Below are 14,551 nucleotides of genomic sequence, written 5' to 3'. Positions count from 1 at the left end.
AGCCAACCTGTTCAAATAAAGGCTTTGCTAGTGTCTTCCCCACTCCACTTCGATGTATGAGGGGCCTCATCCCATCTCTGTGTTCTTATTTGGGTACTGAAGGTCCTATCAGATCTTTTTAATGTATTTTATTGAAATATAGTTGATTTACAAGGTTGTATAATTTCTGCTATATGGCAGTGATTTAGACGTGTGTGTGTATATACACCAGGCACACTGTTTTTTATATTCTTTTCCTCTGTGGTTTGTCCCCGGATCTATTAGATTTTTTACACTGTAATTTTTCCTGTGCTAGTGTCCAAGGTACACAGTGTCTTAAACAAATACTAAGGGTTCACTATCCTGAAACAACTCCCAAGAAGTCTGATTTCCCCCAGGGCAATATATTGATAGTGAATTAAGCAGTGGTTTCCGATTACTTCATATGGATTGTTATTTGGGGAAGTTGGGCAAGTAGCTTTTCTAAGGCTTGTTAAACTAGTAATTGCAGTTGGCCAAGGAGAGTTACTCCTTGAGTTGAAAAAATGTGAATCCTCTTGACAAATGCAGCCATCTCTCGGCATCATGCCCTGGCGCCCTGTCCTACCCCCATGCTCTGGGGTGTTCTTTAGGAGAGGGTGAATGGCAGTTCCTTTCCCCTGGTGTTGGGCCAGACAAGTGACTCCCTGCGCCTGTGTCCTACTACAGATTGATGCCTTCCAGCACATGCAGCACTTTGTTCAGACCATGCAGCAGCAAGCCCAGCACGCCATCGCCACCGAGGACCAGCAGCACAAGCAGGAGCTGCACAAGCTCATGGCCCGGTGAGCTCCCTACGGTCAAGCCTGTCACACCCAAGCCCTGCCCCATCAGCAGCCTCTGCCCCATGCGCATGTTCAGGGCTCCCAGAGCAGCCAGTTGCTTGCATCTCTCTCACCTTTTCCAGGAGGGGCCCAGGCAGCTGTTGAATCATGCTGCTCCACAGTCTCTGCCACTTATTTCCCCAGGACCCAATAGCCCAAGAGCACCCGTGTGCTGTTCTCCTGGTGTCCAGCGTCAGAGTTAAGACTCCTCGCTTTCAAATGCTGCTGGTTTGATGTGTGACTTTAGATAATCTCTCTGTGCCTCAGTTTCCTCATTATCTAAAAAGGGGATAGTAAGAGTTCCTTTTCCCTTAGGGTGGAACAGGATGGTATGAGGATTAGTGGAAAGAAAATGTCAAGCACTTGGAGCAGTACCTGTAACAGAGTAGCAATCAGTGAATGTTAGCTGTTAATTTCATCATATAAAGAAGGAAGGAGGACGTTGCTGGCAATCCGGTGGCCAAGACTCCATGCTTCTACTGCAGGGACCTTGGGTTCCTTTCCTGGTCAAGGAACTAAGATCCCTGCATGTAGCATAGCACGGCCAGAAAATAAGGGAGAAGCCATAAAGCAATCAATAAGAAAATTTGCTCTCAGCAGCTGCCACTCACCGAAATGAATTTGGGGAAGCCAGGTCCATTCATCCTCAGTATGCCAGTTACCTGGTTTATGTTAGCACTGAAAGAGAGCAAGAAGAAACCATCCTTAAAAAATTGGTGCAAAAAAAAAAAAAAAAAATTGGTGCCCAAAACCTGTCTGTTTCCCTCCAGGTGGCTGAAAATCCAGGTGGTTCAATCGTGTTGCCTCCCTAGACTGGGAGTCAACCGTAGGAAGGCCATTGTGCTCCTGGGACGTCGTCGTCCTCGGCAGGGCTCTTCTGAGGAGGGAGCAACACAGGGTTTGTTTCTCTGTTTTCAGATGTTTCCTGAAACTTGGGGAGTGGCAGCTGAACCTACAGGGTATCAACGAGAGCACGATCCCCAAAGTCCTGCAGTACTACAGCGCTGCCACGGAGCATGACCGCAGCTGGTACAAGGTAACCGGAGACGGGAGCGAGCCGGGCTTCCCGCCGCTGCCTCCAGATGCCGGCCAGTGCTCATGCATCACCGCAGAGCCTCGGTGGCCTGGTCTGGTACCGTGAGTTTGATTCTTTGAGTGCCACGATCTAGTCAGAGGTCTAACTGATACAGAAAGATTGAGAGATTCTTTCAGTTGAAAAAGCTTTATTACACCATGAGTGTGTACATGGCTGTGGAGATGCTGTCGTCTTTTTATTCTTCTTTTAATGGGAATATAGTTGCTTCACAGTGTTGTATTAGTTTCTGTGTACACTGAAGCGAATCAGCTACGTGTGTACATACATCCCCTTCCTGTTGGACCTCCTCTCACCCCCTCCCCTTATAGGTCATCACAGAGCACTGAGCTGAGCTCCCTGCCCACTAACTAGCTATCAGTTTTACACACGTAGTGTATGTATGTAGTGTATGTATGTATGTGTGTCTCCCAATTAGTCCCACCCTCCCCTAATCACCTGTGCCCTCCTGACCACTCTCTGCATCTACATCTTTCTTCCTGCCCTGCAAATAGGTTCATCTGTACCATTTTTCTAGATTCTGCATATATGTGTTAACATGCAGTGTGTTTTTCTGACTTACTTCACTCTGTGTGATGGACTCTGGGTCCATTCACATGTTTATGTATGACCCGATGATGTTCCTTTTTATAGCTGAGTAATATTCCGTTGTATATATGTGCCACATCCTCTTTATCCATTCATCTGTCGATGGGCATTTAGATTGTTTCCATGTCTTGGCTATTGTAAATATTGCTGCAGTGAACATTGAGGTACATATCTCTTTGTGAATTATGATTTTCTCAGGGTATATGCCCAATCGTGGGATTACTGGGTCCTGTGGTAGTTCTTATGGTAGTTCTATTAAGTTTTTAAGGAACCACCATACTATTCTCCCTAGTGGTTCTATCAATTTACATTCTCACCAGCAGCACGAGAAGGTTCCCTTTTCTTCATATCCTCTCCAGTCTTACAGAGTCTTAGCAGCTCATTTTCCTAGAGCATCTGGACACACAGTTAGTCTCTGGAACTTTATCTTCCCTTGTAGTCTCTGGAACTTTATCTTCCCTTGGGTCATCTGTTCCTTCCCAGCTTCTTTATGATTTCCATCCCTGCCTGCTCCTCATCTAAGAACTGAACTTTCTGTTTCTGTTGGAAAGCTCTGAGTAACATCCTGTTATATGTTAGGAAATTTTTCAAGAAGATAAAGAAAACTAGAAAATGTATAAAAGCTTGACTGGTAGAGGAATAAGTCTTGGAAGTATACACCTCTGGTGAGAGCATGCTTTCTCATATTTTTTTTATATCTTTTCTGAGGGGCCGCCTGATTAGACTATCTGTGAGGCAGATGTCATCCACTCCTTTCCGGTGTCTCTTTAACCTGCTGATACTCTGGGAATGAATCCTTCTGGGGTCAAAACCTACATCTGAAGGCTCCAGAAACATCTACAGTAAAATTCTTGGCCTGCTTTAAGCATGTATCAGTCTGATCTGAAAAATGCCCATTTTGTGAAAGCAGCAGTAATTATTCTCTCTAGGACAGCTTCAGTCCAAGACTGGAAGAATATGTCCAGTGAACACTTGACCAGTTAGAGCCTTACAGATTAACACTGTGTCCTAACCAGATTACTTTCCTTCATTCAACTTTTCTGAAAGAAACAAATCAAAGGAAAAAAAAAAACTGGCTTTAGTCTGGGCCTATTGAGTCTGTGCTGTCATCTCCCGTCAGTGGTGCCTGTTAGTCCCACGTGCCTGCAGGACTCCTTCTGTCTTGTTTGCTGTGACCCCCAGCTCACTGTACATATACAGGTATTTGTGGATTAAACGAAGGTATGGGAAAGCTGAGCCTGGGTCATTGTAGGATTGTTATTCATCAAGTAAAAGTTGATTGTGATTCATCTACTCTGCTTAGCTGGGGAAATGGACACTTCCGTGTTAAAGCAAGGTTTTTAGCAAGAGATTCAAAGAAATTTACCAGTTATCCAGAAGGTTCCAACTATGAGTGGATTATTTAATGTCTTGCTATCACTGCAAATTTACAAGGTCCCAAATCAAATTCTTCCTCATGCCTTGTGCACCAGGCAGTGCTATCTCAAAGCATTACTACAGCTCAAACCCTCAGAGGTGTGAGTAGTGAGCACCAAAGGCTTCTCTGGGCGGCAGTCACTGACCACTGATCTCTGACAGGCCCTCAGCCAGGTGTGAGGGACAAACAGTGAGTTGCCCTCCATGGCTGGCCTGTGCTCTTGGTGTGCCCCCTTTCCCACTGTCCTCTGCCTGGCTAAGACCTCCACCTTCACTCTCTGAACTTCTGCTCTCCTCCATAATCTGTTTTGTATCTGCTGCCAAAGGAATCTTTCAAACCCATCTCTCTCTTTTTTTTTTTGGCAGAGCCACACTTTGTAGGATCTTAGTTCCCTGACCAGGGACTGAACTCGGGCCCTAGCAGTGAAAGCACCGAGTCCTAATCACTGGACCACCAGGGAATTCCCTTAACCTATCTTTTTTTTTTTTTTTTAAACTGTACTTATTTATTTGTTTTTGGCTGTGCTGTATCTTGTTTGTTTCTCTCTAATTGCAGCAGGTGGGGGCTGCTCTCTATTGTGGTGCACAGGCTCCTCATTGCAGCGGCTTCTCTTGTTGCGGAGCACAGGCTCTGTGGGGCACTGACTTCAGTAGTTGCAGATCCCTGCCTCTAGAGCACTGGCCCAGTAGTGGTGGTGCACGGGTTTAGTTGCAGCATGTGGGATCTTCGCAGACCAGGGATTGAACCTATGTCCCCTGCATTGGCAGGCACCTTCTTAACCACCAGACCTTCAGGGAAGACCCTTAACCCATCTTTAAAAGCTCTGTTGGGAATTCCCTACCCTCCTGCGTGTGTCCTAAGCTTCAAGCACATGTCTTTCCTGTGAACCACACTGCTTGCCCACCTGCATCTTCATCTCTGTTCTTACCGGACACCCTTGCTGTGCCTTCCTATTCCCTCCTCATCCATCTAACGTGGCTCAAGACCTGCCCCAAATCCCTCCTCCATGAAGCCTTCCCAGCCCTGCACCTGGCGTTCCTGTTGTCTCTCCCTCGTTGCCCCATCCCATTCTGCCTATTTGCAGGTCTTTGAGGGACCTCTTCTCTAGATGAAGAGGTCGTGAGTCAAGGCCCATGGCGTGCTCCTCTTCACATGCCCCCCCATCCTACATCACCCACCGCAGTCCCTGATACAACAGATGCACCACAGAATGAATGAATCACATTGGACTTAGTGAAACGCCCCATTCCCAAGTGTTCTGCTGAAGTGAAGTGAGTGGTCGCTTTACTGACCACTGAGACAAAAGGGCAGCCCTTGCTTAGCCTCAGCTGTGGCCTCATACCCCTCGAGGCCCTTGATACCCGAGCCTCCTGCCCCAGCTCTTGTCACAGCCCCCGTGTCTGTCCTCCCACCCTGCCCCCAGGCCTGGCACGCGTGGGCAGTGATGAACTTCGAGGCTGTGCTCCACTACAAACATCAGAACCAAGCCCGCGACGAGAAGAAGAAACTGCGACACGCCAGCGGGGCCAACATCACTAACGCGGCCACTGCTGCCACCACGGCGGCCACGGCCACGGCCACCAGCACCGAGGGCAGCAACAGCGAGAGCGAGGCTGAGAGCGCCGAGAACAGCCCTACCCCGTCTCCTCTGCAGAAGAAGGTCACCGAGGTACCCGCCCCCACCCCCGCCCCCACTGTCACGGACTGACCCGGGCACCAGGCACCTTGAGGATGGAGCCCTGGCTAGCCTTTCAGGAGCCTGAGGCTCTGCTCTGAAGCCCCAGAGGAAGCCGGAAAGCATGGCTTGCCATCTGGCACTGTTTAGATGGTACTTCTGTGTGTATATTTGCGTTTGGGGACCTGACATAGCCTCCGTGCTAAAGAATGAGGTCCTTGTCGTGCTTCCCACATGGCTGAGCTCATTCTCCTAATGCCCGGCACCTGTGTGGGGGTGGCCTGCACATCTGCGGGCCCACTCTGAGCACAGAGCCCAGCAGAATCCACTGTCTGTTTTTTTCTCTCCCCTGGGGCAGTCAGTTCAAGTTCAAGCTCTGGGGCAGCTGATAAGCTCAGAGGTCAGCATATTCAGGGCCTTTAGCCCCACCTCCTCTGCTGCCCTGTCCAGGAAGCCACTGTTACCCCAAGATATTAATAGTTAAGGCACCATTGTAGTTACTGGGTGCTTGCTACATGTCAGGTACTGATCTAAAGGGTTTTTGTGCATTAACTGATTTAATACTCATAACCACTCTTGGAGATGTAGTGGGCTGTTCTGCCCATTTTACAGATGAGAAAGCTGAGGTGGGAGTGTCACTAACATACGTGTATTCCAACAGGATTTGTCCAAAACCCTCTTGATGTACACTGTCCCTGCTGTCCAGGGCTTCTTCCGTTCCATCTCTTTGTCACGAGGCAACAACCTCCAGGACACACTCAGGTATCAGGAAGGGAAGTCCTGGTGGGGCCATGTCGGGGGCAGGTCACAGGAGTCACCTGTAAAGTCCTCTTTCCCTCCCCACCCCCCATGAATACATCCCAGAGTCGCAGCTGACTGGGCCTCACTCATGTGGGTGAAATCTGCAAAGATGAAGGAGCAGTGCCTGAAGACTCTGGTGTGTAACCTGTTATGTAGGAAGAAGCAGCCCAGCTCTTTCTCAGAGTGTTGCTAGAATCCCTTCAGCTTTCGGAGGTGACTCTGAGAGGCCCAAACAAATGGCACGGGCCAGTCAGTCCAGAGGCTGTCAGTGTGTGGCCTCGCTGCATCTGGGGGTTTCCTGGCTAAGTGCCAGGTTTCCTAGTTTCTGCTGTGTTAGAGGCAACTCTTCCTATACATGCACAGCTTATCCATGGACTCATCTCTTAGATGTGTGAATTGGTGCGATGGGGATCCCTCTCTGTTGTCTGGAGTGAAATGGTCATTCCCTGGGGGTGATCTGTGTCCAGTAAGGCGCTGGCAGCCATCACCACCACCTACTCCCCAGGGCTCCTGAGACCAAGCATACTGCAGTCACTGCTCTGGGACCCTGCCGGTACTGCTCTTCTAAAGAGTCTTAAAGATGAGAGAACAGGCAAAACCGGGCAAATTAAATTTTCTATGACTTTCCTTTTTCTTTCCCAGAGTCCTCACCTTATGGTTTGATTATGGTCACTGGCCAGATGTAAATGAAGCCTTAGTGGAAGGGGTGAAAGCAATCCAGATTGACACTTGGTTACAGGTGAGGACACTGGGTTACAGGTAAGGGCACTGGGTTACAGGTGAGGGCACGGCGTTACAGGTGAGGGCACTGTGTTACAGTTGGGGACACTGGGTTACAGGTGGGGACACTGGGTTACAGGTGGGGACACTGGGTTACAGGTGAGGGCACTGCGTTACAGTTGGGGACACTGGGTTACAGGTGGGGACACTGGGTTACAGGTAAGGGCACTGGGTTACAGGTGAGGGCACTGCGTTACAGGTGAGGGCACTGGGTTACAGGTGAGGGCACTGCGTTACAGGTGGGGACACTGGATTACAGGTGAGGGCACTGCGTTACAGGTGAGGGCACTGGGTTACAGGTGAGGGCACTGGGTTACAGGTGGGGACACTGGATTACAGGTGAGGACACTGCGTTACAGGTGAGGACACTGCATTACAGGTGAGGGCACTGCGTTACAGGTGAGGGCACTGGGTTGCAGGTGAGGGCACTGGGTTGCAGGTGAGGGCACTGGGTTGCATGTGAGGGCACTGGGTTGCAGGTGGGGACACTGCGTTACAGGTGGGGACACTGCGTTACAGGTGAGGGCACTGGGTTACAGGTGGGGGCACTGGGTTGCAGGTGGGGGCACTGGGTTGCAGGTGAGGGCACTGGGTTACAGGTGGAGACACTGGGTTGCAGGTGGGGACACTGGGTTGCAGGTGGGGACACTGGGTTGCAGGTGAGGGCACTGGGTTGCAGGTGAGGGCACTGGGTTACAGGTGGGGACACTGGGTTACAGGTGAGGGCACTGGGTTACAGGTGAGGGCACTGCATTACAGGTGGGGACACTGGGTTACAGTTGAGGGCAGTTGGTTTACAGGTGAGGACACTGGATCACAGGTGAGGGCACTGGGTTACAGGTGAGGATGGGTCAGGTCTTGCTCCTCATCTCTCTTGGAATCATGCAGTGTTGAAAGGAACAAGGAAGCAGGCACTATACAGTGGATCAACCCCAAGGTCAAGACTCCATATTTTCTTCAGTTCCTTTAGAGAACTGAAGAGAGGGAATCATTTCCATGCCCAACAGTATCTATCAAACCAGGTGCAAGAGCTGTTGATGGCTCAGAAGAATAACTAGAGTTGTTTCCACGTCTCATAGGCTGCATACTGTGTCTTTCTGAATATCAGGTTATACCTCAGCTCATTGCAAGAATTGATACGCCGAGGCCCCTGGTGGGACGTCTTATCCACCAGCTTCTCACAGACATCGGTCGGTACCACCCGCAGGTGCGTGGAGATCCTGGGCAGTTTTCTGTCTAACTGCTGACCTTTGATTTGGCCATCAACCTTTCCTAAAGCTGCTCTAGGGACACAAATGCCTCTGGGAGCCAAGAGTCCGTCCTGCCCCAGGAGGGTCTGCCCAGCTGGACAGGTCTTCTGGTCTGCCCAGGGTCTTCTGGAAAAGAAAGAATTCCGCCCAAGGCCACACAGCCCCTGCCTGGTAGACTGGGATGAGTGTCAGCACCATACTCTTGTCATCCTCCTTTTACACATGTTTGCAAACGCTCCTTCTGTGCTTGCTTCAGGCCCTCATCTACCCACTGACAGTGGCCTCCAAGTCCACCACCACAGCCCGGCACAACGCAGCCAACAAAATCCTGAAGAACATGTGCGAGCACAGCAACACCCTGGTGCAGCAGGCCATGATGGTGAGTCCGGGCGGACTCGAGCCACCGAGCAGAGGTCTCGAATGAGCCGGCCTTCCTTCCTCAGGGCAGGGCCGCGTACTCCCTCTGCCGGAAAGAGTCCCTCCTATTTCTCCAAGACTGGCCTTTCTGAGCTTAGCTCACCCTGGGCACGTCCCTCCTTCCCCTTTCTGATCCAGGTGAGTGAGGAGCTGATCCGAGTGGCCATCCTCTGGCACGAGATGTGGCACGAAGGCCTGGAAGAGGCGTCTCGCTTATACTTTGGGGAGAGAAACGTGAAAGGCATGTTCGAGGTGCTGGAGCCCCTGCACGCCATGATGGAGCGGGGACCCCAGACACTGAAGGAAACATCCTTTAACCAGGTATGGTATAAAAAATGACGTGAACTGACAGGACCCCAAAGTCCTTAGCAGACTCCTTTCCCTCTAACCTTTCTGCTGACTTGAATAAAATGTATTCTGATGGAGGGAGGTCACAGGATATAAAACACCAGAAATAACATTTGTCATGAAGTTACAAGAACCCTTCCGAAACTTTAACTGGAAAACCATGAGGTTCCTCACAGGGCCATCTCGTCTCTCTTCCAACCTCACTTCACCTGAGAAGCCATCCTGAGGGTGGGGCTCCGGGACTAGAAAGCTGCCTAGCAACCCAGCCAGTGCTGTCTGGCCAGCGTACCCTCCCGAGCAGTTCTGCTGCCTGCTGGGGACTCAGAGTTGGGCTTAGTCAACACAAGTGACACCTTGCGCATTCTCCTGCTTCCCCTCTCAGGCGTATGGTCGAGATTTAATGGAGGCCCAGGAATGGTGCAGGAAGTACATGAAATCAGGGAACGTCAAGGACCTCACCCAAGCCTGGGACCTCTATTACCACGTGTTCAGACGAATCTCCAAGCAGCTGCCTCAGGTAGGATCTCATGGTTCTACCAGGGTTACCAGTCATTCGCTGCCTGAACATTCTGACACTAAGCCCCCAGCACCTGGCTCCACTTCTACCTGCGGACTTTGGGACAAGTCATGGCTACTAGCAATCCATTGAAAAATACGTAAATAGCATTTCAGTTCCTCCCGAAAGGCAGAAAGCTAAACTCTGGTAACTATTCACAGCTCACATCCTTAGAGCTGCAGTACGTCTCCCCCAAACTTCTGATGTGCCGGGATCTAGAACTGGCTGTGCCAGGAACTTACGACCCCAACCAGCCCATCATTCGCATTCAGTCCATCGCGCCGTCTCTGCAAGTCATCACATCCAAGCAGAGGCCCCGGAAGCTGACGCTCATGGGTAAGGCCCCTCGTGCACTTTTGGTACTTGAGTCGCCCTCCCAGCCCAGGGGACCCCTCCCCTCCTGACGCAACTGCTTGCTGTCCACACTGCTGACCTTTCTCCCATGAATTGAGAGTGGAGTGGAGGACATCCTCACTGGGACTTCTAGTTGATTCCTCCTGTTGTGCTTCCTTAGGTGAGGCCTATCAGCCCCACCCCAGAGCAGGTGGAAGGGAACCGTGCAGGCCTACAGCGTGGAGGGGGGGTCTGGCAGGGGGCTGGTCAGGGAGCAGATGAGGAAGAAAGAGGCTGCAGATGCAGCACAGCAGGTGACAGGCCACGTCGAGGAGGGCCACCTGGGCTGGAGTGTCCTTCTTTATACTTCACATCCTCTCTTTGTGGGGATGCTTTGTAAAGTGAACTTAGTGAAGCAGTAGTGCGGTGTGCTGCCAGGAGGGTGGTTTTGAAGGCCTGAGTGTTCTGCTGGTACTTGGAGCTCTTGCACCTTTGGTGGTGCTTGTGTTTCTTAAACGTGATTATTCACCAGCAGTGGCGAATGCTGGTCCCCAGGTGGTTGTCTCTCTGTAGGCTGGTCTCTTCTAATACTAACATGCGTGTTGGTCAGCTTTCAGCAGCTTCTAACTAAAGAGACTTTAACGAAGGAATGTTTTCAGAGGCACAGCTGAGTTAAGAGGGCCAGAAGTATGAAGTGTATAATTATTCACCCCCGCCCTTCAGACCTAGAGGGCACGGAGCCCAGCAAGGGCTATAACCTGGAAAGAGAGGGCATCCCCTGACGCCATGGTCCAGACCAAGGGAGGGAGCTACTTCTAGAACCGGAACCTGGCTGGTTGTCAAGGGCAGGTACCCCGACCTCTCCTTCTTCCACCCTCTAACCTCCTGCCAGTGCCCCCATTGGCCAAACACCAGGGAGCCCAGGGGATGTGGTCTCTAGGAGTCAGGCTTCTAAGGTCAGAGCAGAACAGAGAGTTGGGTGGGGAGGTGACATGTAGAGTGACCATCTCTGTACAGACTCATTCCTGGCCCTTGAAGACAGAGCTTTTTAAAAAACTTTACTTACTGTTGATTCGAACATCTTACTGGGGGACCATCAAAAGGAAGGCCATTCTTTTCATTCTAGGGTGCATTTCTTCCATTTGTCAGGACAGTGTAACTGGGTATGGTATGTGTCTGCCAACCTGCAAATGCAGCAGTGGTCCCCCAGCCGACAGGATGGAAACCGTCTGATCCTCGCTGACTGCTCCCCACTTCACTCCCCACAGGCAGCAACGGGCATGAGTTTGTCTTCCTTCTGAAGGGCCACGAGGACCTGCGACAGGACGAACGGGTGATGCAGCTCTTCGGCCTGGTCAACACCCTTCTGGCCAATGACCCGACATCTCTTCGGAAAAACCTCAGGTATTCAGGATGCCATAGAGATGGCCCTAGATAACTAGAGAAATCTAGTTATTTCTTACTTCTCTTCCAGGTCGTCACTTACCTTTGCCAAGTAAATGATTCTGTACCTGATAGGAGGTCATCAGTAGCCAAGATGTCAAAGAGAAAGACTCTCCATTGGTTTCAGAATGTTCTCAGGGGAAGTCCTTCAGAGGACTCAGAAAGGAACATTTCATGGTCTTTAGATGGGAGATTCCACAAATTTGATGTGTTCTATGCCAAATGAAATGACAGCCCTAACAAGCCCTTCCTGTCCTCAGGCTTCTCTCACTCCTCTTTCTGTTAAGAACATGGATATTAAGTGGGGAGGTCATTTTAGGCTTAGAAGTCATCATGGGATTGTTCCCCCAAAGCAGTGCGTTTGTTAGGCAGGTTGGGAATACTGGTGGTACCTTCATACCATCAACCCCGATTGTGTTTTAGGCTTTATGCTTTGCACCACGTCCCTCATCACACGCCCCACAGTAGCCTTGTGTGGACAGGCGCATTAAAACCAGTTTGCATGTGCCACAAGTGGCTCAAAGGTCTGCTCTGTTTTCTGTTCATTGACCCTGCTTTCCTGTGGGCTTTAGCATCCAGAGGTACGCCGTCATTCCATTATCAACCAACTCGGGCCTCATCGGCTGGGTCCCCCACTGTGACACACTGCACGCCCTCATCCGGGACTACAGGGAGAAAAAGAAGATCCTTCTCAACATCGAGCATCGCATCATGCTGCGGGTATGTAATGAGGCTGCCAGACCCAACCCTTCAGTGTCTTGGAGGCGAAGCTCGCAAGTCAGTTCGGGAATTGGTACAAATTTGTTTTCCTTGTTCCATCACTGAAAAGTCTATTCAAGGGAATTAGCTATTGACGAAGGATTAATGGTATAAGTCTTCAAGCAGATAACCTTTTCTAAGATTAAACAAGGATCCTAAAGCCCAGCAATTGGGTTTTCATCACCCTCCATGAGACTGGACGGTATTACTCATCAGGCAACATACATCTGCTGATCCTAACACTGTACACAGAGCACTGACTGGCTGAATGGGGAAGCAAGGAAGCAGTGTTCAGTAGGTGTGTGAGAGAGAAAAGTAAAAAAGTGTTTGAACCTCCCAGTGCTCTCATTCACGCTAAGCTGGTACCGAGGCGAGGCCTGATGCCTGCCCCTTTTGCCCTGGCCCCTCCTGTGGTCCTCAGGTTAGAGTGGCCACTGCTTCTCCTTATTCCCCTTCTCCTTTCGGTGGCAGTGGTGAAATCAGAGCCCCTCTCTGCCTGGCCTCAGAGCCTTGTTGCTTCCAGGCTGTGAGTTGCTCGTCTTGGGTTCCTCTTTCACAGCACTTGTGTCTTGGTGCAGATGGCTCCAGACTATGACCACCTAACTCTGATGCAGAAGGTCGAGGTGTTTGAGCACGCCGTCAACAACACAGCTGGGGACGACCTGGCCAAACTGCTGTGGCTGAAGAGCCCCAGCTCTGAGGTATGACGCCCCTGCCCCCAGCCTCCCCTCTCCCCGGGAATGGCTTGTTTGCCCCTGTGCCCCTGGTGGACGTGGCCTGTGACGATTAGCTGTGGGTGATGTGTAGTCTTTTAGAGCAGAAACCGAATGGCTGAGCCACGCAGTCTACCTGTAGTTAGTCTCATGTTTCAACCATTGCTTACAATAGTATTTTATTAAGGCTGTTAAATCTTTTTCATATATATTATTAATTTCCTATTTATCTGGTTTTTCCATTTCTTTTAATAGTATGTTTCTAGGTTTGAAGTTTTTGTTTTGGTTTTGATGTACATTTTTAAATGTTAGAAGTTAATAGATTTTTTAATCCTTTCTTTAAAGTTTCCCTGACTTTATAGTTAGAAAGGTTCTCTCCACCTCAAGATTTTCTTGTACTAATTATAAGATTTGTTTTTACACTTAAATCCTTAATCCAAGTTGGAATTTAAAGTTAGGGTATAGATTTTATTTTTTTAAGGTGATTAACAAACGTGACAGTATTACCAGGGGCTTCCCAGGTGGCGCTAGTGGTGAAGAACCTGCCTGCCAGTACAGGAGATGTAAAAGACACGTATTCGATCCCTGTGCTGGAAAGATCCCCTAAAGGAGGGCATGGCAACCCTCTCTAGTATTCTTGCCTGAAGAATCCCATAGACAGAGGAGCCTGGAGAGCTACAGTCCATGGGGTCGCAAAGAGTCGGACACTGCTGGAGTGACTTAACACACACACAGTATTACCAGATAATCCGTCCTCTCACCACTGTAACAGAGTCAACTTTTATTATATACTAAATTCTTATATGCCCTTGAATTTCTTTCTAGAATTTCTGTATCATTGATCTTTCTATTTATCCTCAAGTATCCCACTGTTAATACAAGTCTTTTCTCACTAGTTATTTACATTTAATTTTTTTCTAGGTAAGTTTTAGGATCATTTTGTCAAGATTCCCAAGAAAGTGCCAATGAACTTTTACTGAAATTACATTAAATGTATTAAATAATCTGGAAGGATATTACATCTTTTCAATCTTAAGTGGATATCCTTAAATGGATATTTTCATTTACTCTAGTCTCTGTATTTCTAAGCAAAGTTTAATTTACTTAGTGATCTAAGTTCTACACATTTCCAATTAAGTTTACTCTGAGCAGAGTTTATTAAATTTGTAATTATGAATGATTTTTGTTCCCTTATACTGGGAACAAACTGGTTATTGTTGGACTGTAAGCAAACAACTGATTAGGGTATAATTGTGTTGAAAACCAGTTAGTTTTCAGAGCCTCGGTTCACATGTGCTTCTGTGTTCTAGGTGTGGTTTGATCGAAGAACCAATTATACCCGCTCTTTAGCAGTCATGTCTATGGTTGGGTATATTTTGGGCCTGGGTGATAGGTGAGTGAATTTGTTTCTTTGAATCTTCTTTCTCCATCATATAGTTTTCTTGGATGATTTCATTTTGTTTTCCAGTGAGCCTTATGACTGTTTGGTACATGTTTATATTTCGTACTTTAGGCGTTTTTTGCAGCATCAGCCTT

At 49.1% G+C, this 14,551-nt stretch overlaps 1 protein-coding gene and 1 long non-coding RNA gene across 2 annotated transcripts in view; one reads left to right on the top strand and one right to left on the bottom strand.

The window, feature by feature from the left end:
* MTOR (mechanistic target of rapamycin kinase) overlaps positions 1-14,551 on the top strand; it is a 146,451-nt gene that overhangs the window by 122,609 nt on the left and 9,291 nt on the right. Inside the window, exons 37-50 of the mRNA XM_043485946.1 lie at positions 688-803; positions 1,761-1,878; positions 5,364-5,609; positions 6,277-6,377; positions 7,059-7,155; positions 8,305-8,403; positions 8,703-8,825; positions 9,002-9,184; positions 9,594-9,728; positions 9,929-10,103; positions 11,369-11,504; positions 12,116-12,263; positions 12,881-13,003; positions 14,326-14,408. Of these exons, the coding sequence (XP_043341881.1) occupies positions 688-803; positions 1,761-1,878; positions 5,364-5,609; positions 6,277-6,377; positions 7,059-7,155; positions 8,305-8,403; positions 8,703-8,825; positions 9,002-9,184; positions 9,594-9,728; positions 9,929-10,103; positions 11,369-11,504; positions 12,116-12,263; positions 12,881-13,003; positions 14,326-14,408 (1,883 nt within the window). The remainder of the gene's footprint in view (positions 1-687; positions 804-1,760; positions 1,879-5,363; positions 5,610-6,276; positions 6,378-7,058; positions 7,156-8,304; positions 8,404-8,702; positions 8,826-9,001; positions 9,185-9,593; positions 9,729-9,928; positions 10,104-11,368; positions 11,505-12,115; positions 12,264-12,880; positions 13,004-14,325; positions 14,409-14,551) is intronic.
* On the bottom strand, positions 956-11,389 carry LOC122452387. The gene is made up of 3 exons (XR_006272673.1): positions 11,285-11,389; positions 1,454-1,520; positions 956-1,121 (listed from the first exon to the last, which is right to left on the bottom strand). It is a non-coding gene; the product is annotated as an uncharacterized LOC122452387 (long non-coding RNA).

This window comes from Cervus canadensis, chromosome 13 (genome assembly GCF_019320065.1).
Source record: "Cervus canadensis isolate Bull #8, Minnesota chromosome 13, ASM1932006v1, whole genome shotgun sequence".
In the NCBI taxonomy this organism is placed as follows: domain Eukaryota; kingdom Metazoa; phylum Chordata; class Mammalia; order Artiodactyla; family Cervidae; genus Cervus; species Cervus canadensis.
This window is presented reverse-complemented; position numbering and strand designations above follow the sequence as displayed.